At 45.0% G+C, this 27,161-nt stretch overlaps 1 protein-coding gene across 6 annotated transcripts in view; it reads right to left on the bottom strand.

Annotated features, from left to right (window-relative positions):
• Window positions 1-26,209, bottom strand: part of LOC146798433 (B-cell lymphoma/leukemia 11B-like) — a 65,908-nt gene extending 39,699 nt beyond the window's left edge. Inside the window, exons 1-2 of one of the 6 annotated variants that reach the window (XM_085625706.1) lie at window positions 26,016-26,209; window positions 6,459-6,764 (exon numbers count right to left, since the gene is read on the bottom strand). In XM_085625706.1, coding sequence (XP_085481832.1) covers window positions 6,459-6,764; window positions 26,016-26,067 — 358 coding nt within the window. In that variant the 5' untranslated portion in view covers window positions 26,068-26,209. Of the gene's footprint in view, window positions 1-6,458; window positions 6,765-12,430; window positions 12,669-23,065; window positions 23,186-23,316; window positions 23,478-25,802; window positions 25,933-26,015 lie in introns of those variants that run through there. The other 5 variants (XM_085625702.1, XM_085625701.1, XM_085625704.1 and 2 more) reach the window with 5 other exon arrangements.
• Window positions 26,210-27,161: the final 952 nt, after the last annotated feature.

Consider the following 27,161-nt stretch of genomic DNA (forward strand, 5'->3'; position numbering starts at 1 on the left):
GGATTCAAGGGCAGTTCAGCTGGACAGCAGAGCTGCTCCTGATCAAGGGTCTAAGAACTATTAAATGGGCCACTATAGATGCCAAAGTTCTGCATCGTCCACTGCATTAAGGGCGCTGCCCTGAGATATCAGAATATTCAAGCTTTAGGGTCAAAAGAGTCATGCTCCTTGAGATGCATGGGTACCTTCTCCTTTAGAACTACCTACATCAAGAGCCAGGAAACCAACATCCTCACTTTTACCACAAATCCTGAACCAACTGTCTCATCACATGAACAACTTGACAAGAGGTTTCTGATGCACTGTTCCAGTTCCGGGAGCAGCTCGATGAGCGGTCCCAGATGCGCCACTTATTGATTTACAGTTGTTCTTGTGCCCATGAATCTTCCTTCCTTTGTATGGCCTCACCCCATTTCTTTCACAGTCACTCACAGGGGCACCTTTAATAGGATGGTTAAAATTGCATGGTCACATGATGTGCCAATAGTTTTGACACAAGATGAAGACTTGCAACTATAAGTGGAAGAGGTGTGGTGCAGCGGCCAAGGTGCCTGACTCCGGACCACAGGATTAACGGCTCGATCCCTGGCTCCGGCGGCAGGTTAGCCCAGCACCATGTGACTCTGGGCAATAGCTTGCTTAATCTTCCCGACGGCCCCCAGTGCCGGGACACCTCCCCGGAGGTAGCTGTGCGCTTTACAAATGCTGGCATTTCCATTTGCATGTACATCCTGAACAAAGAGGACAGAAATCAAACCGACTGTCAAGGCGCTATGATGGAAGGTTAAAACTCAGTGAAGAGGATCTATGCTAATCCTTCTTCCAGATCATAGGGTTTCAACACAAAGGTTGACACCCAAGCCAATAAGTGGTCATTCACCCATGCTTTGGAAGCAAGTGCATTCCTGAACTGACCAGATGCTCGTTTAGGTGTTCCCATGACAACCCTGACCAAGCATCACCCACATTCAGTACCAAAGTGCATTTACAATATGGATCGCAAAGCTCCTGAAGATACCTTTCAGCAATGTTTCGACCTCCTGCTTAAGGAGGTGGCACACAACAAATCGAACTCTGGAAACAAAAAAAATCAAAGTGTTGTCGCTTACATCAATGATGGCCCCAAAGACTACTCTACAAAGTAAAAGCAACTTTCAGCCACGAAAAATCATGGACAGATCGATACTCTTCAATGGCTGAAATGAATAGGGATTTTATTAGGTGAAGCATCTACAGCTGGTATTTTTTGCCTCCTGATCTTTCACTTTTCTCGCTACAAAAAAAAAGGGTGTACAGCTGCACATTATCACTTGTCAGTCTGTACATTAGGTCAAATTGTATTCGCACTGTCCATATGAAAACAGGTAAACAAAATGTAATACTCAAAGTTTTGAGGCGATGCAGTATACTTGCGGCTCTGCATGTTAACAACTATCAATTGGCATGTGAATCCATAGCAAGAATTTGTGGATATTTTCAGCCTAGGACGGACTAAAAATTCTAAAATATTACCACTAAAGTTACTCCACTGTCAGTGAGAACATATCAAAATGCGCCAAGGGACAGTGTGTGGACAAAATAAAGGAAAACGGAAGGGGAAAATGCTGGATAAGGAGAAGAGTGCGCCTCTTAATCTACTCCACAAAGTTATAGCCCACTGCTCACTTAGACACTGAAAAAAAATGAGGAAGGTAAGTACTGGATATAATCCATAAATAACTAACAAACAACAGTTCACTACAGAGAGAGGATTTCAAAGTGTGCCAGCACGCCCATAAAGTCCATCAGTAGAGAAATACTTCAAGAATACACCCATGTGGGGTTTGGTAGCAAGCCACAATAGAGTTTGTAGTGGCTATAAACAGTGGGCCATGGTAGTGTTCTCAAAAATGCTACAAAACGAACCATAACACAGCCAGACAAATTTCAGACTCAGAAGATTATATAGAAGAGTATCTTACAGACTATAAGGTATCAGTACAAGCACCTTAAAAACATTTTGGAACACTGAACCTGAAGTCGCCTACAAGCAACTTAACACCTAGTTGCCCCGTCAGACCAATCACACCCCGGAATTAGGAAAATAATCTGGGCTTGTAAGATCCTAGCCAACAGGAGGTAAAAAAATAGAAAAAACGCCACTTCGCCTCTTGAATACTCATGCAGCCAATGAAGCAAACAATACAGGAAGACTCTCGGAGCCAGAGCACCCGTGGGAAGCCTTGCCCTAGGCAGCTGCACGGCATCAAGTCTTGATCCGCTATGAAAAACCAGGCAGAATATATAATGAAGAATATGATTAAAGATTCAACTTTCATCTGCAGGGGGGACAGTTATTATGAGTGATGGGAGTAGAGCCGAACTCTCTGAGACTGAGGAGGGGAAACCAAGATTTAAGATTGGGGTGTGGGTGGATGGTGAGAACTTTTGTAGCTTGAAAAAGTCAAAGCTCTCATAGCTTTGGGGAGGCAAAGTGCTGTCAGGGACCAACAACTCAAACTTCTCAGGTCCTGGGAAAGGCTAAGAGAAGTTGGTTAGTGAGGTAGCCGATCAGTATGCTCAAGTCTTAGGGAGAGGGTCCTCATTTTCACAAATTGGGATCCTTCAGAGACTGGGAGGAAAGAGATTCTCTGAAACTTGGCATACTAAAAGCTATCAGAAATTCACCCAGTTCTATAAACAATTAGTCTGTGTACTTTTTTGCTACAAATATTTATTTCCTAATACTATTTGCTTTGAATTTTACACTTTAAGTTTATTAAATGTTAGTTTTTGGATTTTTCCTCTATAGTCACTGCATTACTTCACCAGATTTATTTGTTCTTACTTCCCCATGTCTTTATTCGTTTTGGAGGTGCCTGCCAAAACCCCCGTTTTCATTTTTCCTGCTTCCCATTTCAACCAGTTCTCTCTCGTCACATCAGCTTTTAGCATCTGGAAAACCGTGCACCCACAGTGTTGCTTTTCTACCCCTTTTTGTATTTCTGTTTTTCGAATAATATCTTGTGACATTTTCACTCGTTTTTGGGATGTCTAATTTTTTTTACTATTTTGAACTTTTCTTTTGAAGTAAAATGTTCTAAGTAATAACTTGAGATGTAAACATTTTTAATTATTTGGGGTGTCTTACTAGCACGCTGTCACATAACTTAAGTTACATTTCACCCCTTTTGCACCCCTGCAGCTTTCCAACTTCTTTAAACCCTTTTGTAGTTTTCTTATTCTCAGAGTGTTCATTATTTTCCCCAAATTTGGGTCATCAGCAACGTTCACAAAATATGGGTTCCTACTTCAGGCAATTCATTAATATAATAAATAATAATGCAGTCCCAAGTTACTGGCCCTGTAACTTTGTACCACTCTAAAGCTGCTCTGTTTAGCATCAACCCAGAATTGGCATCCTTTACCCAGTTCAAGAGCAATACCACTATATCCTCGCCAGTCGGTGTATAAGTCTTCAGGTGCACAGACTTTCGGACATTTTGGATTCCTTTTAAACTTGGCAAGTATAAAGTGATCTTGAATGTTGCAAATTGTGGTTTGCCCTTTTCTGTATGCGTTCGCCAAAGTGCAAAGTTATAATCTTAGTCATCATTCATTGACAAATGCTCAACCTCAATTAGAAGAATGGAGGAAAAAGGTTTTACTTAAGTCACAAAATATAAATCAGAGCATCGATAAGAATCAGGCAAGAGCATTTAATGCTGTCTGGCATACACCCGAGATATGTTGGAACTTCTATACAAAATGTTCTTACGTTTTTGGCCACACATTGCAGCACCAGGAGGCATACAAGGAAACAGTGCTGACATAAGACTAGTTGCATTTCGCAGCAGTCATCACCAATATTTCGGAGATGGTTTAAGCAGGAGTACCTCAGGGGCCAGGTGAACAGCTGAGATGGGTTGGAACTTCTAAACCACATTTCATAGATTTTTTTGCAGGATATTCAGTGCAGATCCAGGTTGCACAAAAGCAAACGGTGCGTCCATACAATTATTTGCCAATTTGCCAGTAGTCACCAAAACGAATAAAGCTCTTTCATAGGACTACCATCAGATCTGCCCAACTTTCATCACTGAAGATGATCGTCCATGCACACAACTATTTATTTAAGCCGTAGAAGTTCCACAACAGCTTTTAAAAAGTCAAAGTATCTCAGCATTGAAGTGCTTCAGTCAGGGCAAGTTCTCATAGAGCCCCAGTGTCCTGGTTTCAGTCTTACCCACTCTTGTTGGTGTGGAAGTAAGGAAGGTCCAGATGCATGTCAATGGTAAGCAGAAGTCTGGGTGCTGTGAGCGAGACAGCAGGAGTCCGGGGCTCTCCTCTGGTCATGCGGTAAGCCTTCCAGAGTCCGGCGGCAGGTCTTGGGTGCTTCAGAGTTTGGGTGGTTGAATCAATGCTCTGCTTCCATAGGTCGCAACACACAACTCTTCACAATAGCATGCAGCTCTGGGGTGATGGGCCCCTCTCTTCACTGTGGCCCTGATTTGGAATACAGTGGTCACGAACAGCGACACACAGGGGGACAGCCCCTCCAGGCAACAGTACGGCACAGGGTAAAGCCTACTTTGTGGTACAGCGATGCACTAGGGTGATGGCCCTTAATTTTCACTGCAGCACATACCTGGCATACATGATGGGGTTAACAGGAGGGACAGAAGCGGTGATCCCAATGTGTACCAAAATCTAACACTCTATTTCAGGGATTCACTTGAGAAGATCCCGACTGGACCTCACTTCCTCAGGGCACTCTCCTACTCCTCACAGGGTCCTTTAGTCACGGCAGGTAAACAAATGCTGGTGCCTCCAGGCAAGTGGTCTTGATTCTCCTGGGTGATGTTCCTTCATCCAACAGGGACACTAGCATATCTTTTGTCCCCAGTCCGGGGCGTAACAGGTAGAACTTGTGCAGAGCTTCTCCACGCTGATGTACAGCTGCGGTTTGACAAGTTTGGGCAGATCAAGCTACGCTTTTTATAATCTCTTTCCATACACAGATGTGATTTATTGTCTTAGTCTTGAAAGTTTGTGTTGTGGGGATGTGGGACTCACTTTGAAGTGCCCATTACTCTATTGTTTTCTTTATCTAGGAAGCAACCTGTATCAGCGGGAACGACACCACTCGTGAAGACCCCCACAATGCAGGCCACAGAAGTGACTAGAGGCTCACACCTAGAGGTCAGCGCATTCATATGCCCCTATCAAAAGGCACAAAGTCCCCCAGCCCTACTCTTTATTATTCCCTTTACAGCCCCATCCTCTCCCTGAGATGTGCCCAGGGCCCACTGACCAGTAACCTTTCCAGAATCAAAGTACCCTTTTGAAGTGCACAGGTGAGCCTGGCTCTCCCTTCCTCTTTTGTGTGCCCCATCTAGCTCTCACAAATGTAGCAATACACAAATTTGTCCGAAGGGCTCATTCAACCTCTGCATGCCTTCCTCAAGGTCCTGGGCTTCCAATATGGAACCCACAGGCATCCATGGTCCACTAAAAGTCACATATACATGCTCTGCACAGCGCTACATGCTATTCATGGATGAATTAAGCACACAGCAGTAGAATTGTACATAAGTGGGCCTGGGGACCCCACTCCAGTGACACAGATAAAAAGGCCTGGTCACACTTCTGATCATCCTTACTAAAACATCACTATGCCTCTGATACTTACTCTTTGGTAAGGGCAGTAACCATTTCCCACTTATGAGGGTAGTGCTTTGGGTGCCACTCCCAGACCAACAGCGCAATTCGTCAGACAGGCCTAGGTCGTGGTGCACATGCAAGACCCATGGTCGCCCATGACAAAACAAAATTGTGACACGAGCTGTGAGATTACATGTGAGGGACAGGCAACTGGATGCTACAGTGCCGATACCAGAGAGGCAAGAACGTATGCTTAATTAACAACTGTACTTACCGGATCGCTCGGGAAAGTAGCACATTTTTGTAAAAATGGTTATGTAGAGCTACACAATAGTGCACACATTGACGCAAGAGGGGATATTGTGGTTAAAGTTCAAGCTGTACGGCTATGGACGTGGCACTTTGATATCATACATGAGAGAGAAAAGTGCAAAGTTCCTAGCTGTAGGAAAGGCGAGAGTGAAAGATGAACTCGGGGGAGGACACAGGAGTTCCTTTGAGAGGTATCAGGGGAGGTATGCTCAGAGGACAATGCAAAGCGAGTTAAAGATTGCCACTGCAATTTACTGCGAATTGGAGGCCACTGATTAGTATCTCAGCAGCACCATGACATGAAGCTCTATATATAAATACCATATTACTTATATTCATATGTGGGGTGTCTTTCCCCGTCTTGGCCCAGGGCGCAAACGTGTACAATCTCAAGACATATGTTTAAGGCGATAAGATGGGGGAGCGGCACATTAAAGAGGCATTTTGTACACTACTGTCTTAAGTCAAAAGCGCCACTTCACCCAATACGTGCAGGTACTCACTTTGTACTGAAATCTCTCTCTTCACCAGGTGCCCAAGCCCCCGTGTCTTGGACTCTGTATCAGACAGCAGGGGAGACAGCTCAGTCATATCGCTGATTGGTGAGGGACTGCGGTCCCGGCTCCTGCGGTCCTGGCAGTATTTTGAGGGGTCACACTGCATTCGTTTGTGCTCAATGAACGACAGGATGTGACGGAGTGGAAAGGTGCATCGGCACTGCCCACAGGTGAGGAGGTCACTTTGCCCTGGGAAGTTGCCCGGCTTCTCCCACATGGCTGCTGTTACTGCTTCCATCTCGCTCTCGTCTTCTAAAATGCAAAATATAGGAAGAGTATTCAGTTTGAATGTTTAATGAGAAAGGTCACTTGCACTCACCTCTCTACAGCATGAAAGAGTAAACCACTCCCCTTCTCCTCATAGCTTAGAGAAGGGCAACATGGCGGCCGTTCCTGCCTTTCCACACCGCCCCCACTACTAAAGAGCCACCTCTATGATTGCCAGGGTGTAGAGCTCAGACACATGGCTGACAGCCCTAATGCTACTCGCCTTTCAGAGAACCAACCTTCTGGTAAGCCCATTTGTACACGTGCCTCCCAACACACCAGAGGCAGGCGGCTGGAGGTGCAGCTCGCTCTATATGCACTCAGGACATGCAGAGGAAGAGAGTGACCGGACAACGATGGAGACGAGGGAGACATGTAAATGGATGAACTACAGAAAAATGTGTGGAGAGAAAGGACATTGGTGACTACGTAAGACTGCAAAGGAAAATGGAGTTCAATGAAAAATGGGAGTAAAATAAATTATTCTGTGTTATCAAGCTTTGGTAAAGCCAATATGTCCCTGTTATCTCAGTTTATGTGTTTTCTTTTGTGTGATCTATCTGACTGCACTGACAGAAAACACTGATAGGAGCACAAGAACACGACTCATGCCCACAATAACATAGGCCTCACCTGTTATGTTTCTATGGCCACGTCACTTTTAAAGAGCATCCATCTTTTTCTTTCCACTTAAAACACTGAATATGTGCGATATCAGACTGCCCTCTAATTCCAGATTAGACACCAAATCCCCAGTCATTGGGGTCTAACTTTCACATCATTGTTGCTAGGTCTAATTAGGTGAATGAAAGCAAAGAAAGCCTACAATGCCCAGAAGACATTAGGTTACCACATGGAAGTTGAAGAGGTCCATGTATACAAGGAGCGAGGTGGCTATCCCACATGAAAGAAACTACCTGCATTAGCACCATTAAAACGTTAAACTGATCTCCCTTTTGAGGCACAAATAGTTCATGACCACCTGCTGCTGGTTGTTCTACCAAAAAGGCAATATCTACCATGTTCTTCTTTCCCGGAACCAAATATATAATAAATACTGCCGATCTGGACACTACCATCATCATTTACAGTAAGGCAGGTCAGCTCTCATCTTTCATTCCATTTCAGCACAGACTACCTGTAGTTTAACGCAGAAAGATGGATTTTACTAGGATATACTACAGACGTTGTGTATTCTGGAGATATATATATATATATTTTTTTTTTGTAGCAATGGGGTTTAGTGCCGGATCGCACAGCAGCGGGTGCGAGCGTAGGGCCAAACCCAGGCCAAGTTCAATTTTATAACAAGAGACGCCGCACTCTGGAACCAGTTATTTTCAAAGCTTTATTTATACAAAGCCCAAGAACAAACTGGTTCCAGAGTGCGGCGTCTCTTGTTATATAAAATATATATATATATATATTCACTGAAAAAACCATAGGTTTCACACATGTTATAGTTAGCGGAAATTTTACTGATAAAAAACCAATGAAATTCCCCCGTTATAGTTAGTGCAGGCAACTATAACTCACGCGACCGCAATCCTCTGCTGATGCTAATACTGTATTTAGACACTTATTTGCCCATGTCTTCTTCCATACATTTTTAGCTATACATATATTACAAATATTTTTTTTTCATAAAGACACATATGTCATCAGCAGAAGATTGCGGTCGCGTGAGTTATAGTTGCCTGCACTAACTATAACGGGGGAATTTCATTGGTTTTTTTATCAGTAAAATTTCCGCTAACTATAACATGTGTGAAACCTATGGTTTTTTCAGTGAATTTGCAAGGTTTTTTAAATGCTAATTCCTAACTATAACGTGTGTGAAACCTATGGTTTTTTCAGTGAATTTGTACGGTTTTTTAAATGCTAAGTTACTTTATGCCATTCGTGGCGTGCGCGCCCACTTAACGCAGTTCGTTCCGTGCGCGCACGGTGCGCTTCGCGCACCGTGCGCGCACTTTACGCAGTTAGTGCCGTGCACGCACGCACGCACGCACGGTGGGCACGCGGTGCGATGACAAAGCAAGAAAGCACGTCAACAAATCTGTTTCTGCTTTCCTCCGTGACTATGGTATGGGTGCCATTTACCACAACAACTTGCGTTATGACATGCAAGACATTTATAGAGGAGATGGTGTGCACTTCAATGATGAAGGGAACAGAGTCTTCCTCTTGAACCTTAGACTCTGCATCGGTACTTACTTGTAGGTACCACTAAAAAATCATTTCATAAACACAACGGCCCCCTAATATCTAAACACTTAAATCTGATTTTCATTTTTTTTTTTTTACCGTACGCTTACCGTAAGCTTACCGTACGCGTACCCCGTGATTTTTTTTAAAATCAATAAATGTGCTTTTTGTACTTTTCTGTCCTTCTTTGACCCCCTTACAAATGTTAGGGGGTCTGGCTCTTTTTAGAGCCCCCTAATATCTAAACACTTAAATCTGATTTTCATTTTTTTTTTCAACCGTACGCTTACCGCAAGCTTACCGTACGCGTACCCCGTGATTTTTTTTAAAATCAATAAATGTTTTTTTTGTACTTTTCTGTCCTTCTTTGACCCCCTTACAAATGTTAGGGGGTCTGTAACTCTCCTCATTGCCCCCTTTCCTTGTTTTCACTCTTTTTTTTCAGAGTGAAATACACAAAATGGCGGCCGCCGCTTCCTGGTTTCGGCCGATTCGAATGTTTACTAAGATCTAAGAGCCAATCAGAATCGCGCTCGCGCACGCCACCGTACGCTTACCGTAAGCGTACGGTAAGCGTACCGTAAGCGGGCTCAGATATATATATATTGATTTAAAGGCTATTTTCTCAGAATCTACTGAACAGATTTACACCAAACCTACAAAAGGCACTTCCTTGACCTAGGGACTACCTCTCTGCCAAATTTTGAGTAATTCTGTTCAGCCGTTCGGGCTGTAGCTCGTTCTAAAGGTCCTATGGAAAAATGCATGGGAAAAACGCGTTTTGGGACCCCCCTTTTATCTCAGCCCCCGCTTGACGGATCCCCCCCGAGACTTTCAGGGTAGGAGCGGAGCGTAGCGCCCCACCTATTTTGAGAAATTCGCGAGGATTCGTCGACCGGCGCCAAAGTTATTCAAAATAGAATGTTGAGGTTTTCCTATGGAAACGTGGTCCTAACTATAACTACCTACTGGCGACCGCCAGTAGGTAATATATATATATATATATATATATATATATATATATATATATTACCTACTGGCGGTCGCCAGTAGGTAGTTATAGTTAGGACCACGTTTCCATAGGAAATCCGCAACATTCTATTTTGAATAACTTTTGCGCCGGTCGACGAATCCTCGCGAATTTTTCAAAATAGGTGGGGCGCTACGCTCCGCTCCTACCCTGAAAGTCTCGGGGGGATTCGTCAAGCGGGGGCTGAGATAAAAGGGGGGTCCCAAAACGCGTTTTTCCCATGCATTTTTCCATAGGACCTTTAGACAGGGCTACAGCCCGAACGGCTGAACAGAATTACTAGAAATTTGGCAGAGAGGTAGTCCTCAGGTCAAGGAAGTGCCTTTTGTAGGTTTGGTGTAAATCTGTTCAGTAGATTCTGAGAAAATAGACTTTAAATCAATATATATATCTGAGCCAGCTTACGGTGCGCTTACGGTACGCTTACCGTACGCGTACGGTGGCGTGCGCGAGCGCGATTTTGATTGGCTCTTAGATCTTAGTAAACATTCGAATCGGCCGAAACCAGGAAGCGGCGGCCGCCATTTTCTCTCTCGCACTGAGAGTGATTTTTAAAATTTAAAGCCCAAAAACATGTAAAGGGGCTGTTTAGACAGCTCCCACACACATAGGCATGTTGAGGGAGTCCCCAAAGATCCCCCAAGGCCAAAAACGGAATTTTTTTTTTTCGGTAATTTCGCAGATTACGCTTACCGTACGCGTACGGTAAAAAATAATTAAAAAAAAAAAAATCATCCACACTCTCTCCACCCCGTGTGCAATTGGTGGCCGAAGGCCACCAATTGAGCATGGCTTATCACAGCTGAGATAAACTAAAATTTTTAAAAAAAATAAATAAAAAAATTATCCACACTCTCTCCACCCCGTGTGCAAATGGTGCCCGAAGGGCACCATTTGTGCATGGCTTATAAAATATACGAAAAATTAAAATATTACCTTTCAAAACGAAGTGCATCATATGTCCTCCATGTGCGCACGGTGCGCGAAGCGCATCGTGCGTACATGGCCCATCTAGCGTAACGTGGGCACGCGGTGCGCGTAGCGCACCGCGTGCCCACCGTGCGTGCATGGCACTAACTGCGTAAAGTGGGCGCGCGGTGCGCGAAGCGCACCGCGTGCTCACTGTGCGCGCACAGAACTAACTGCGTTAAGTGGGCGCGCACGCCACGAATGGCGTAAAGTAACTTAGCATTTAAAAAAACGTACAAATTCACTGAAAAAACCATAGGTTTCACACACGTTATAGTTAGGAATTAGCATTTAAAAAACCTTGCAAATTCACTGAAAAAACCATAGGTTTCACACATGTTATAGTTAGCGGAAATTTTACTGATAAAAAACCAATGAAATTCCCCCGTTATAGTTACTGCAGGCAACTATAACTCACGCGACCGCAATCTTCTGCTGATGACATATGTGTCTTTATGAAAAAAAAATATTTGTAATATATGTATAGCTAAAAATGTATGGAAGAAGACATGGGCAAATAAGTGTCTAAATACAGTATTGGCATCAGCAGAGGATTGCGGTCGCGTGAGTTATAGTTGCCTGCAGTAACTATAACGGGGGAATTTCATTGTTTTTTTATCAGTAAAATTTCCGCTAACTATAACATGTGTGAAACCTATGGTTTTTTTAGGGAATTTGCAAGGTTTTTTAAATGCTAATTCCTAACTATAACGTGTGTGAAACCTATGGTTTTTTCAGTGAATATATATATATACACACACACACACACACATACACAGCACTTTCTCTTATTGGTGGTGTATCTGCACAATACAGAAAAAAGAAAACTGCAAATGCAATAAATGCACTGATTTTGTAGTGGACACCGATAGCTATATCATCTTTAGGCTTGATTTTCAGATCCCACGAAAAGTGGTACACTGATGGCACTGTAAGATGAAGTCCTCTTTCAATAGTCATCCATGTGACACAAGCTTTTAACACAGGTTCTATGCTTCCTCACACAATGACTGACTGACTTCATGAGTGGCAAAAGTATTATACTATCTGCTTATGTACCCTGAAAAGTCTCACTGTTCACCCTTGGTCCAGAGTGCAAAATGTTCAGGGCACAAGTGTAACACGCTCATCACACTTCCTGCCAATTTCCTTGGGAGGGAGGAGGCAACGGAAAGCCATCTCACAATCACAACCACAACCAATGGGGAGAAGAAGGCCTCCTCTCCCAGATCATCCGACAGTAGCCTTATGGAGAGGGCTGTGGTGCTGCGAGTGTCCCACTTATTTAAGAGCAGAACTCCTATGGGAATCATGTGCATAGCCTGGCCTTTCAGTCCTCATCTTTTTTTCCTTATTATCCTCTAAAAACATGGCGGCAGGGCATACCCAAAGTACGCAGCTTTCCCTCCTCTCAAATCGCACACTGCTTGGTGCCTAACTTTACCTTTTTATTTCTATGGCGTTTTCGAGTCTGTCCAGGCTGAGACTGAAAAACACGAATGAGCTTCCTCCACCACGTCTCTTCTGAAGATTGGCAGCTGCACGTATTTAACTCCTTGAGTACCGTTTCTACTTCAGACTTAATTTGTCTAATGTCAAAGCACGGCGAGAAATGTCCTTAAGCTGGACCGCACATCAGACCCGTGGGTGCCGACGTGTGCCCGCAGCTGTGCTGTGCACCTGTGGGAACAGAGGCTAGCTGCCCCTCCCTGGGCGGGAGTCCCCGGCTCTGAACGACAAGGTGCTGCCTCGCCATCACCAACGGCCGCTTGGAGCCTGGCCACACCACTTCTACTGTGAAGCCCACAAGCCTGAGAACAAGGGAGCAGCTGGCGCAGGTGGGGCTAGGTGTGGGCCTGCTCGCGCATTCTTGGCAGCCGGCCACCAGAATGGCCTTTAGGCGTTCGACGCACTCATCATAACAAGATGGATCGAGATGATAAACCTTCCAGAACAAACACCCAGTGTCTTGGGGCTGGGCGGGAGGGCAGCGGGACACAGCTGCATTGCTAGCGCTCAGACAAAAGAGTGTTCTGGTCCGGCCCGGGTGGAACCGCCCACTCAGTGCCCAGCTGCCAACAAATTGGAGGGAAGCGAGGCTACCTGAACCCAGGTGAACCGCCCAACACAAAGGTCGAAACAAAGCCGCACCTTTTCGTTCGGGGGCTTCTAGAAGACTCTCTCTCCAGGGCAAGGGCCGTGCTCAGAGAATAGATGTAAGAGCCCAGAGAGAGTCACCCATCTGCTGTGAGGGCAGGGAAACTAAACGGCCTAGTTCCAACACCCAAGAGAGCTGAATTGCACAGGTCCATGGGATGACCAGGTCCAATGGCACCTTTCATAGACCCCATGAAGATCGTGGAGGGTAAGGGCGAGAAGTCTGCACAAGTCCATGGTTGAGCGGTCCAGTAATTAACACTCATTGCAGACTGTGGGAGTTCAAAGGGAATTTAAGATGGGCAATACAACTGCACAAAGCATGCCTGCTTCCAAGTTGTACTGGGAGAGGGCTGGATCAAGTCTAAGAAACGACCTACACACAAAAAGATAACAGTTTCATAGTTGTCTATTCTCGACAAGATGCGATATTTCCAGCTCTGAAAGAGAAGGCAGGCATTCGGTTTCACAAGGCCCCACCCAGATCTCTGCCGTAGGTGCATCAATCTGCTGAGTTCACTTTAGCATCCTAGGTGCTGAGAGAAGGTATAACAACTTCAGTTAAGCATAAGCACCAGCCAATGTCTGTGTATTTCCAGGGATTTATAAGGGAATTCATTTATCCCCTGTGAACTTAGCAGGGAATGCATCACTTGCATCGATATCATTGTAATATGTAAAAATAACAAAGGTGATAAAAACTACGACCACAAAGCAAAACAGAAAATATCTGAATGGAGAGTTTCTCCAGGCATAGCGGATAACCGTGGTTGATGGAAGAAGTCCATCAGATCAACAGAGAGATGCAACTAAGCTAGAAGCTGTAAAAAAACGTCAGAAGAGCAGTTCACCAAGAAGGGTATCTTGGCACTGAAGAACAGATGTTTATTACTACCCAACTCAATGGTGCTCATTTTATCGACCCCAGAAGGATGAAAGGATGAGCAGACCTGCCAGGATTTGAACTTGTGACCATGAGGTCAAACACCCTACAGTGTACACATTAGTCCACTAAGACACCCGGCCTAATCGTCCGAGCTACCTCGGTCAGGCAAGCCCTCAGTGTGGCAGCCGCAGAATTCTGCAATTGGATGAAAATCAGCTTAGTATCATTGGCATATGATATGATATTAAAACAACGCCATATCATCCAGTAATGTTGAACAAGTGTGGCTCAACGAGGAACTCTGTGGCACCCCCTGGGACAGTGGAACAGCCTGTGAGCAAAAAGGCTTCTGTAGGATCTGAAAAGTGTGGCCCTGCAGAAAGGACACCAACCATTTCAGAGCCCTATGATCGATCCCGTTTTCCCACAGCTGCTCTAATAAGCGGCTGTGAGATACAGTGTTGAAGGCCGTACCCAGATTCATCAACAGCAGAGCTGCAGTGTCACCCCTATCCATAATCTGGTGCATGGACTCAGAGGCAAGCAAAAGAGCCAACTCAGTACTCTACTGAGGTCTAAAACCCGACTGAGTTCTATGCAGTAGATTATTTTCCTCAATAAACCCTGAGAGCTGACAATTGATGTATTTTTCAACCACTTTCGAAAGGAAAGGAAAAAGAGAAATCGGCCTATAGCTCTCAGGTTAAGTGGGATCAAGAAAAGGCTAAGAAGCGAACCACAGAAATATCTTTCCATCTCAACTGGTTTTGGGCCAAGCAAGAGTTATAAAGAAGCTCCCTAAATACAGGGAGAAGCTCATCCGCTCCATGCTCCAAGATGGCAGGAGTGGCCGGATAGGAGGGAGAGCCAGACTTAACTTAACCGAGAACATGCAAGACTGTTACTCATCAAGCTTAATTGTTTAAACTGAAGTAATCTGTTACAGTCTGTAGAACGCACAAACCAAACATCGAGGCAAGAAGCATTTCTAGCAGCCTATGGGAAGGAGGAATAGGTGAATGCTACTTTGTCCGTGAAAAATTTAGCTAGAGTGTTTTCTAAAAGGGTAGGGGGTCGAAGCGGAAACTCAATCCTACACGGACAAAGCTTTAACACTAGAGAAATTGCCTCTAGAAGAGTTCTGAGCCCTCTCAATTTTATTGGTATAAACTTCCGGTCGCACCTGCCTGATAAGACTATGATAACTTTTTATGGCTGACTGGTACATATCCCGACTGGCCTGAGCAAAGTCTCTGTGCCATAAGTGCTCACAACACCTGCAGTTCTTTCTGAGCACTGCTTCTTCCTCATTGAACCAGTCCACCATGGGTTTGGTTCTGCATGCTACCCTCTCAACAACTGGTGCAATTGAGTCCAGGGCTCTAGATATCCAAGCATCAACTTGAGTATTAGCAATGGTGATACAACAATCGAGTTTGGGGCGATTCTCAGCCAAAACATTCGTGCAATTAATGGGAGTATCCATAGCCCATTTCCTGGATCTAAACTTCTGACCAGAATTAGCTTTAGAAAGAGTTTTGTGTTTGGATGACCTGGAAGGGGATCAGACCATACGAGAGGCATGGGGAAGGGAGAGTGTCAACCACTAGTTCACTTAAAATTATGAAAAAATTGAGTCAAGCGTATACCCACACCTATGTGTCAGCCAGGAGACTAGCTGCGGTAGCTGAAGGGCTGCTAAATCCACGACTAGTGCCTTGGTCCAAGGGCATGATGTGTCCTCAAAATGAAGATCGAGGTCCCCTACCAAGGTAAAATTGGAGTAGTGTAGAATCAGCGGGGTCAAAACGTTAGCCAATGAGGGAATAAAGCTAGAAGCTGGACCTGGCAGTCGATAAATCAAGATCCCAGAGATCGTAAAATTACTCAAACAAGCCAGGGTAAAGAAGCCAACTCGCAGCCAGCTACAGTTAAATCTGTGAAATTACACAAGGACTGTTGAAAAATAATAGCGATGCCCCCACCCCGTTGGGCTTGTCTGTCTAAACTTACTATTGCATAACCTGAACAGATAGCTATTAGAATGTACGGATCAGAGTTTTCAGCGAGCCAAGTTTCAGGCAGAAAAACTGCACTTGGTGCATAGTCAGAGATAAAATCTAATAATTTGAGCTTATGCTTTGCCTGGGAGCGACAGATAAGGGAATAGAAAAGGGCTTTAGAAGGAACATGAGATGGTCACACACAGGTTAAAACAGACTGCATCCTGGCACCCACCATAAGGCCAGAGGTTGATACGCCCAGGAGCGCAAAGTCACAGCCCTCACACACTAGGACTTTACCATTCACATCAAGTGTCTGGTGGCAAGCATGAGGGATCGTACATGCTATCTACCAAAGTTCCAGGGACGAGTACTGCTTGACTGCTAAGGCCTCCAGGCCAGACCTCCTAGGCCCTGGTGTCATTCTGGCGCCGACAGGCACAGACGGGCTTGCCTTAGGCGTGTCAGATAGCACCATTAAGTAGCTTACATCTAAAGGGGGCGTGGCTACAGCTTGCCACCGCCGTCAAAAACGGGGGTGCATAATAAGAACAAACTAGAGCCCAGCACCTCCCTTCCCTCCTGTAAGGCTTCCCTGCCAGGGAGGAGTACTGGCAATACCAAAGTTAAACTTAATCAAAGATGAGAACAATTAAAATACATGATGGGTATCCCGACCTCAAGATGGCTTCCAAAGGGGACTGGAGGCAGGCAACTGCAGCACTAATACGCACTACAAGGAAATATAAAGCCTTTGTGAATGGCAGGTAACAGCGGTATCCTCAGAGCATAGAGCGCATGACTCAGAAGTTTAGACCAATCGAGGATGCCCAGATTGCAACATTAGGTAGCCCATATCTAAAGGGGGCATGGCTATGGTGTGTAGACACTGAAAACGGGTGGCAAAATAAGAGAAAACTAGAGCACCAGCAGCTATACTCCCTTTTGGAAGGCTTCCCTGCCAGGGAGCAGTACTGGAGAAAACACAGTTGAACTAAATCAAAGGTGAAAACAGTTAAAATAATTAAAACACATGACGGGTAGCATGACCTCAAGATGGCTCCCAAAAGTGACTAAAGCCAGGCAACTGCGGCACTAATATGCACTACAAGGAAATAAAAAGCCTTAGTGAATGGCAGGTAATAGAGATATCCTTAGAACGTAGAGCGCTCCACTCAAGAGTTTAGACCTGAATAGGGCAATAACCTTTTACCAAAGATTGGTATTACACTGTCTTAAAATCTCCATACAGGCACTTATTTTGATACATGGAATCTCACAGATTACTGTAGTAAACCATGTTTTTGATACTAGTAACTTCTTTTGACAAACCCTAGAGGCAGAGGATTTGCATTCTGATAATCCTTACTAGATTCTCTTAGGCGAGCCTGGCAGAAGTAGTTGTATGATAAATCTTACAATGATAAAAAAAAAAAACTCTACAAACGTACAAACATCCACAGAGGGTCTTGGGGCAAGCCCTCTTCTGTCTGGTCAAGTGTCATTCACATTCTGTTTCCCCATATGATAGTACACGACATGGGGAAGTTAGTTCGACCATTTTTGCCACTAGCGGTGTTGCCCTGTGAGTAAAGGCATTTTGCCATATCACATGCACAAATCTACCTGAAAATTAATGCACTTCACTGTTTCAGCTGGTGACCAGTCCTTCGACTTTCCATTTTTTAAAAGGTGAAACAATGCAATATGTATGATACTTCTACAAGACGGCTACCCGCTCGTACGTTTAATTTTATTTTGGTATTGTAAGGTGATGCCCACTGAGTTCAGGTGGTGGAGGTTTCCCTTTTTGCACTTTTGTTTAATTTACCGTCTATATGCTTGTTTTTTTATTGTGGATTTTAAGTGGATGGAAGAAAGGTCAGTGGGTGAATCAATGGATATATGAGTGACAAAGTGCGTGTATAATGAATTACTAAGTGCCTAAATTAGTCAATGACTAAAGAGGTACTATTAGCTCTATTAGCATTGGCAATGTTTTTTACTCACTTGTGTATGTTATTTTGCATCCAATTCATTTATTTGCATACTTTGTTTTTACAATACAGATAATCACCTCACAAAACAAGATCACATGCCCTTGCTGCTCACAGAATCATCAAGGACAGCTGCATCATCCCAAAAGCCATCACAACTGGCATCCCTGCCTCTCTGATTGAAAAGTTCACCATCTCATGTGATTCTTGGCACACTTGTTGCTAGTTAGATATCAGACAGCAACTAAATTTCAGATGTCATTGTATTTGGTATATAAATGAAGGGCTGTTCATAAATCAGGCCCTGCGGTGAAGGGGTGGTGAGATTCGAGCAGCCTCTTCTGCTGGTAGATTATAAAGGATCCCCAGTGTGCAGACGTTGAGGAGTCTGTTGTGAGTTGGCCAGAAACCACCTGACAACATAATTCAGCCTATTTTAGGGCATTCTATGCCAAGGAGCCATGGATAATGACCTTCCGTCGCGTGGGGGAAGTTTCATAGATATGACAGTACTACCATGGACACTTGTTGCTTGGCCTTTCCGTGCTACCATTCATTTCACATCACTATCATTTCACAATGACATCAGAAGGAGACTCCCATATCACCAGCCATCGATTTCATGTGGCATCATCACTTTATGTTGCATATGGACCAATCAGACTGTGACAATGAAACTGGCAGAGCTAGATGGGGGTCATCACTCAGTGCAATTACAACTGGATCTGGTAAATCTGTGTAGGGTATTAATCTATGTGTCCCGGGATAAACCAATCCTCTGGCATCATCAGCGGTACTTCAATATATTACAGATTGAAGATTAGCCACTGGGCAGAGGGGACATGCTGAGCACTAACATCACCACTTAGAACCGATATAGTCTGACTTTTTATTCTTTAAAAATGGACAGAAACACACAAGACTTCATAGGTTGCTCGGCAAAAGGTTTAAAGTGTTTGTGCAAAGCATAAGAAACAAAAGACCTACATTTTAAAGAGAAACCTGGACTCTCGAGCTGTACAGGAAGTGAACACGTTTACCATAAAAAAAAAAAAAAAACAGCGATGGTTGCTGGCCAGGAGACAAGGAAAGCATTGGCTCCATGGACACCCCCTCCCCGCACACCTGCCTGGGTGTGGTGGAAAAATGTGCCGGTGAGACAGCGAGGAAGATTCTCACATTGGACTTGTTTGTGTCCATGGGCAGGAACACACCTTCACAGGCTCTGCCCGTCAAGTCCTCAACTGTCAGACAGCAAGGCCTGCCAAAGGTGTGCTCAGGCACGCCACCGCAGGACCAGCCCGGGCGGAAAGCAGGTGTTGCAGATCAGAGCTGGGCGCTCGCCAGGAGACTGGCCTCAGTACCTGAAGTCGTAAACAGGCAGCATTGGGAAAGCCTGTACTTGAGCCAGAACCCCACAGGCTCTCCAGGGATCATCTGTCACCGAGTCCTGCCAAGCTGCACTTGGCCCACAGAGCAGACAACGAAAGAGGCGCCCTGCTTCTGGGGATGTATTGGGCAGGGAGGTGAAAAGACAGTCAAGGAACCATAGTATGGTCTTCTTGGGTTTTCAAACGCATCTCATTTGCAGGAGGACGTAGAAATCCTAGTACAGAATTTAAGCCACTTACATGATGGTGTAAAATGAGATCTCCAGCTCTGACAGGAAGTGTAATAATATGGCCTACATGTGTCTCATGTTCCCTGGTGAAGATGCTCTGTTCTGCCTTGGCTGGATAGATCTGTTGGGTTGAACCATGGTGATGCCAATGTTTCAGATCCCCTGCACTTTTAAAGAAGCCCAGATTCTGTGCCACGGGCCGATGTGTTAAATCCGTCCTTAATCTCTATCTAGTGCCGGATATGGTCCAGACACTCTAACGGGAAGGCTGTAAAAAGACCTGCTTGAACCGACAGGGTTACAACAGGCAGTATGCAAAGCCTCTAAATACAGAATACACACAGTATGATGTTTCCACCTTCTGAAGAGAATCTAGAACCCGTGTACTGTCAGGTGTGTGATTATTTTTTTGGCTTTGTTGGTGGCATCTAACCCTTGTAGTTTAATAGTAAGCACAACCATTTTTTTCACATCATATCAAGGTGGTAACTGCACAAAAAATAAGGACAAACAAAAACATATATAAATCGAGCAAAATGTTACTAATCATTTGGTCACAACTTTAAATTGTAAGATTTACTAACTGTGAAAAAAATGACATCAAGAAAAGATAAAAAAAAAGACCCACATCATAATAAGCACTAGCCAAATGCATGCGGAGTGACCGCATGCTGGAAATGGAGACTGGTCGACACAGACCAGCCACTAATTCTCTGAAGATAGAATTTGCTATTGTAGTGTCCTGAGAGTAGACTGAGAGACAGCCTCTCCCACAACACCAAACTCAAAGAAGAAAAAAGTTTTGCGTTATGGTAGGAGACCTGCCAAAAACAGCGGAGAGTAGTGGGAAGCATCAGACTGTGACTATGTATGTCACCAGAAGAGACACGTGTTTTTAACATGGGCTTCGAAATTGTGGAAAATGAAAAAGACAGCTACTGTAGAGACTACAGTATTTCATCTATAAAATATTTTGTTTGATATAACATGTCCGTCATGCCAAAGAACTACCTTGTATTGCATAGTTATGTGTACGACGGTTGTAGGTCAAAGCAACAGGATCATACCACCAACTAATACCAGAGTCAACCAAGAATACACGTATGTATACCACTGACAACTACCAAGGGAATGCAAGACAGTCTAAGTGTGCCACAACTAACAGGTCATATACCCAATCGCAACACAAGTGCCCAGCAAACAGTATTTTGCTATCAATGAACCATAACCAGGGCCACTAGAATTATACGGCAGGGTAGCGCTGAATTATGCGACAGGGTTGACCAAATTATGCAGCAACTAAAGACAAATTATTCTGCATAATGCTGCACATTTTGTATTGTATTTCTACATCATTTTTTCTGCATAATGCTGCACATTTTTGATGTATTTCTTCATCATTTTGCCATTTTTACACATGGTAATACTGTCTGGGAAAAGATTTCACCTCATTAGTACCAGTTTAACAACCAAATGCAAATAAGCAACTGAAAGATTGACTAGTTAACCATTGCAAAGCACCATTGACTGTGCATGAACATGTCACTGCGTTTTCAGTAACTTTTGATCAGTTTGAGCGAGAAACTTTTTTTATGTTAAAATCTGCGGATTATACATACAATGATGGATTATGTAGCAAAAATATCAAATCCATCATTATGCAAAAAATGCTGCCGCCATAGTATCGCAGAATTCCAGTGGCCCTGCCCATAACAGCCTTGGACCAAACATACTGGATCAGATTAGCCACAACAGTCATGACAAAGCTAACATAAAACCCTTTTCATCACTATAACCACCCCTGCATCCAATCATCAGCACATCACTAAGCCCTTCCACCAACGCCTATGTCAAACAAATAACTGCACAAATAGTGCAACAGACAATTCACTTCACTGTCCCCTGCTTTTGCGGAGGAGAATTATTCTGACAGGGTGGAGCTCTCAACCATCAGACACTCCTCTGCGGGGCATATATCCTATCTTTCATACGTCATCTACTCCCTCTTCCTCTGAATCATCATTAACTTCACCCAGCTCTACTTCCTTCATTACTGTACTCCACTTCCTTCTCCACAGTGCACACTGCTGCTCACTATCCTCCACCTGCCCCTCATTATTTACCCCAATTTCTGCAGCTCCATTTCCACTGCACATGCCAATCAATTCCTGGCCTGCGCGTCAAACTGAATTGCGCTCGCTCTCTCTCTCCACTTAATCCCTGTACCGTGGCCCATCCCTTGTATTCCTCCTCACCTGGTATGCATATGGCACTTCTTACTGCCATCCACCCCGGTCACTGTACCCATAGTGGGCTCCTACCAGTTCCTCCACCAGTTTACTAACGTGCATGGGTGTGCATCTCTTCCCCATCTTCTGAATGGAAGAGGAAACGTTTCCAGAGCAGAGGTGCTGAAATCAAATTTGTGACTACAAATCACATGCCAGAAGTAATGGCACTCAAGAACTGCGAGGTTGGGGTGACCTGGACATCTTATGTCCCGCTCCTGTGCAGAATTCTCTTCCACTGGTTTATGCGCCAATCTTCCTAGGCCGAGCATTTCTACTCCACTCCCTTCTCCCCATAACTGCATCCATCCCCCTCTGTAAGTCTCTAGTTCCCGTCTTTATTGCCCCAGACCATTTAACCCTTGTTCCTCCACTGTTCATGTCCCTGCTGACTTTTCCCAAGAGACGTACACACTTGCTTCTACTTTTCCCAATCCCCCTCTTCTTATTATTATTATGGTTTATGTAGTTCTTACCCTCATCCTACTGAATCCCACGACATTCAGTGCACACACCTAACTACATAGATGTCAACTAATCCCAAATCATAAATATTCTAGTCTGCCAGGGACTTGTGGACACATAAATGTAATGGGAAATGTAACTATAAGCCCCGGCACGGCTACTCTTATTTGCTGTGGGAACAAGACAGGCTGAAACTCCCCACCTGGGTGGATCCGTTTAACAGCTGTGTCATTTATACTTCTTCTAGCTCTGCTACTCCCTTCCCTCGCATCTCAGTTACCGCACCACTCTTTCTTCTGCCCAGTAGGTGTACCAAGTACCACTTCTCAAGCGTAGACATTTACGTCCATGCTAATAATTGAGGAAGTGAAACTGCAAGTAAAAGAATGCAAAGTGAGGTTGATTTAAAAGTCAGGAAGTATTACGTGACAGACACGTGGTCATTTCCAGTTCTTCCATCGCCATCCAACCACTCCGTCACCAACCTACCTCTCCTCCTGTCTAGCCCTGCCCCCAACTCTTCTCGGTGCATCAACCCATTTTCTCCCCAACTGTCTGAGCCGGTATTCCTCGTCAAATTTCTCCCTCGGGCACCGTGTCCCTCGTTCTCCTCTATAAACTCCCCTCGCTCTTCCAATGCATAGACCTCCTCTTCCAATTACCCTCTTCGTGGCCCCCAGTCCACGAGTCCGTGTCTCAAATTAGTATATCCCTGCGCCACTACAGCCTTCTCCTGTTCTTGTTTCTCGGCTCCGCATCTCAAGAACCAGAGCACTGGCCCCTCCTCTTTCCACCTCCTTCTTCGGAGGGCCTCCTCCCCCAGTCCCTGCCCCGGTCCTTGCTTCAGACACGGACACATGGCCAAGGTCCCCCTCCCGTGCTGCTCAGATTAGATAAGGAACTAGATTCTTACTCACGAGCAGGGCATCGAGCAGACCTCTCTTCCGGAAGGTCCATCCAGTTGCGCACGAGGCGCATGGCGGGTGCCTGAACACATCGGCGGGTTTTACTGCTGCACGAGCACCATGGGTTTATTCTGCTACACGCACAATAGGCAGGGACACGGGATCACGCACGGCGTGCGTCTTTTAGAAACTTCGCGCACGCCAAGTGGTGACGGCGTCGTAAACACGCAGCATGTGCTTGCAACTACCGTACAGCTACCATGCCGAGACAAAGGTGTATTACAATGCAAACCACGTGATAATAAGGCAGGTGCATGCATATATGGTAGTAAAAACATGCCATAGTGAGTTCCAAGTGCGCACACTGTGTGTTTACACTGTGGGACACACACACACTGTGCCTAATACAATGCACACACAAAATCAGAGTGTATATATAGACAGAGTGTGTATTGAGATGGACTCATGCCATGTGGTGAAATACGGGTGCAGAGACACCGTGGCAACACAGGTGTAGCTACACCGTGTTTATATTACTGTATGCAAACCAAAAACACCGCTGCTCTCATAACCTGTATACGGATTTAGGAGGAAGAGCACAAGTATAGAGGTTCTCTTCTCCCAAGATGGGCCCATTCACATACACGTTTGCTGTCTTAACTCAGCCATATTTTGGGCTGAGCCGCATTTGAAGGCAGGCTGATTGATGTAGGCGGATGTTTAGGAACGCCACGTGTAAAAAGAGCGCAGGCATACATGAGCATTTCATCAACATATGAAGAATCGCCTGTAAACGTTTTTGTTGATGAAAATGAACTACTCAGGGCCTCTCTTAAATTGTTATCATGGGAGATGTACACCTCATTTGAGAATGGAAGGGCCCATGGGTGACAGGAGCTCTCGAGATGTGTTTTGTTTCCTTTGAACAATTGAAACACAAAAATCACACCCTCAGTTAATGCTCAGAGACACACACTGACTAGGTAGTAAGACTGTGTACGTATTATTTCGGTACTCCAGCGAACAAAAAGGTGTGAAAACGTATGACCACGTTAATGTACATACAATCTGCACTGATGCAAGCACTCGCACGTACACTACATGTAAATGTATAAATCGTTAAATACACACCAGGCAATGACAGGGGCACACTCTGTAAATATTATTGTATGCAGACACACAAACATCATGCAAAAACAGATTCATACGCTGGCGGGTTATGTTATGAATCCTAAACACATTCAATGTTCTGAGGATCATCCACTGTGTGTGCATGGGCTGTGATCCACTGAGTGGGCTGTTATCATATACATACACACTATGGAATGACACAAATAGCACTGTGCGTTTATAACACTGCAAGGACACCATGCATTTAAAGGGAAACAGTGTGCTAATAATTCTCAACGAGCACCATCAGGTGACTGACATACATATTACGTGTTAATAATACTGTATCACAAGTGTGACAACTGTTTTATCACTGATCGTGCACCACACAATGACACCAAGGCACTGTTATGCCTTTCAACACACTAACCAATGACACATCGACAGCAATAGTCTCCTACTCAGCATTTGTTGGTATATCTTCCAAAAAGTTGCAAAAGTCCCCTCCTTTTAATACACTTAAAAATATCACCTCTATGAACTCAAAATGTCAATTCGACTTTACTGCACCCCAAGATAGAGGACTCTGCCACTCAGTATTTTATAAACCCTCTCTTGACCGCACATTGTGAGGTAAAGCTGCTGGAATCATCTCATTTACATCACTATTTACCAAAACACTGGTGGTCTGATTGAGATCACTCCGTATGGAGGACACATTCAGATCACCAATCAGTAACTAACATCCATCAATTCGACCACCATGTTCACTCTTCCTGACTACCTCTTTATGAGAAACACGCATATCTCCAACATGGCTGTCAACCTAAACAACTCAATGTATACCATGTCAACAATAAAGGCTCTACACAAGCGTTAAGAGACCACTTACTCCTCTTGGTAGAAATGCACAAAATGCAATTGGCCTCTGGAACAATCTTCCAGAAAATATGCAAATTACAATTTGAAAGACTTGAAAGTTGAATTAGGCTAAATCAGGTCTGAAAAAACATTTTAAAACCTCTCTTCGGATAACTCCTTAAAGTACATGTGTGTAAAGTAGCTCTCCTCCGTGAACTGCATCCCTGCTCTCTCTCGCGTTAACAGCAAGAACCCTCTTCAGAGGACGCGTGTCAGCGTCGATACGATCACCGGAGTAAGAGGTCAGACAGCAGGCGCTGTTTCATTTCAGGTCACACTCGACCTAAATCAGGCACTGGTGTAGCTTAATTCATACATATGCATAAATAAACTCTAGATATACAGCGCGCTCGATCTGAATAAAGGGAACAGTCGAAATTCTGAAACACATCACTTCATTCTACACCGAGGGCACGATACAACGATCTATCGGCACCCAGGACACGTGTCAGGTGCTACTCACTCTGGAAGGAGTCTTGGGCAGTTAGTGGTAGGTATCGCTGCATGACAGCATATCAGCCAAATAAAGGACAAAGAGGGGTTGGTAAACAAATCTCGTTACCCAAGTGAAAATAACTTATATGTACCCCTCAACCCTTCCCTACGTTATCTGACGCGCCCCCTCGCAATGTCCGGCCTGTCCACGCCCCCTCTGCGACACCACCATGCTACGAACCCGTGAGGGAACTGCGGTGCTGCGGGTTGCTGCCTTGCTTCCTCCGGGACATGCTGGGCTTCCGACGTCCCGTCAGGGTGCCAACACCACCTCCTTTCAGTGTGCCCACGATCGCCAGGTTCAAGGTAGCACAAGCCAGAGGGCGGGCTCCGGGCGTGGCTTCGAGGGGGAAGGCGGAGCATTGAATGAAGAAACTGAATTCGGAGGTAAACGAGGCGTTGCCTTTAATGGTAGTGGGCGGGCTTGAAAGAAGCCCGCTCTGAGGAAGGTTGTAAAAGGGCGTGGCCTATAGATCGCACTCGTCTGAACGCTTGCTTCACGTGCGGCTCTAAAAAAAAAAAAAAAAGGCGGGGCCGGGAGAATGGAGATTTGCTGCGAAGGAGGCGGCACTGGAAGGAGGGGTGGAGCCAAAGGGAGTGTTCGACCGAAGGAGGTGTGGCCTACCTTCAGGTTCAAGGGCGCAACGGTGCTCTACTTCAGAGGAAAGACCTGGCGGCGGGGCGGGCCTACTATAAGCGTAGGGTTGGGACGACCTACTAGCTAAGACGTCATATCAAGGGTGGTCCGTAAAGTAGAAGGCGGGGTCTGCTGTGCAGTGTGAGTGACCAGTGCAGGGCGAGCTTGAGAAAAGACGGACGGAAAAGAAGGAAGCCAAAGCAGAGTTTCCGCATCTCTCGTGCGAGTCTTCTCTTTAGTGATAAGGGATCATTGTGGCCTTTATGTTGGTGGTCTGTTTTTTAATTACTAAGCACTCGTACACGAAGGGAGTGGGAGAGAAGGGGAAGATGGCCCCTGGGTAGATCGCCGGATGTTGCCTAACGGCTAGCGCGATCTAACTCGAATAGAGGGAACCGGGTTCGAGTCTCGGCAGGGACTCTCAATTTACTGTAATTCTGGGCAAATCACTATTCCCCCCTGCCTAGCAAAAAGAACGTGTCAGTGCTCAAGGGCACATTTACATATCCTCCCTGCGTCACAGATCCATTGTCACACTTACTCATTCATGCACACATTCACAGGTGGGGCCCATAACACCAACACTCCTACCTCTCACTCGAATCTGCACACAGGATGAAGAGAAGTGCTGGACATGTGGTGGGGGTGCCTTATTACCTATAGAAAGAAATATTTACAGTATTTACATAT

The sequence above is a fragment of the Triturus cristatus genome, chromosome 9, assembly GCF_964204655.1.
Source record: "Triturus cristatus chromosome 9, aTriCri1.1, whole genome shotgun sequence".
In the NCBI taxonomy this organism is placed as follows: domain Eukaryota; kingdom Metazoa; phylum Chordata; class Amphibia; order Caudata; family Salamandridae; genus Triturus; species Triturus cristatus.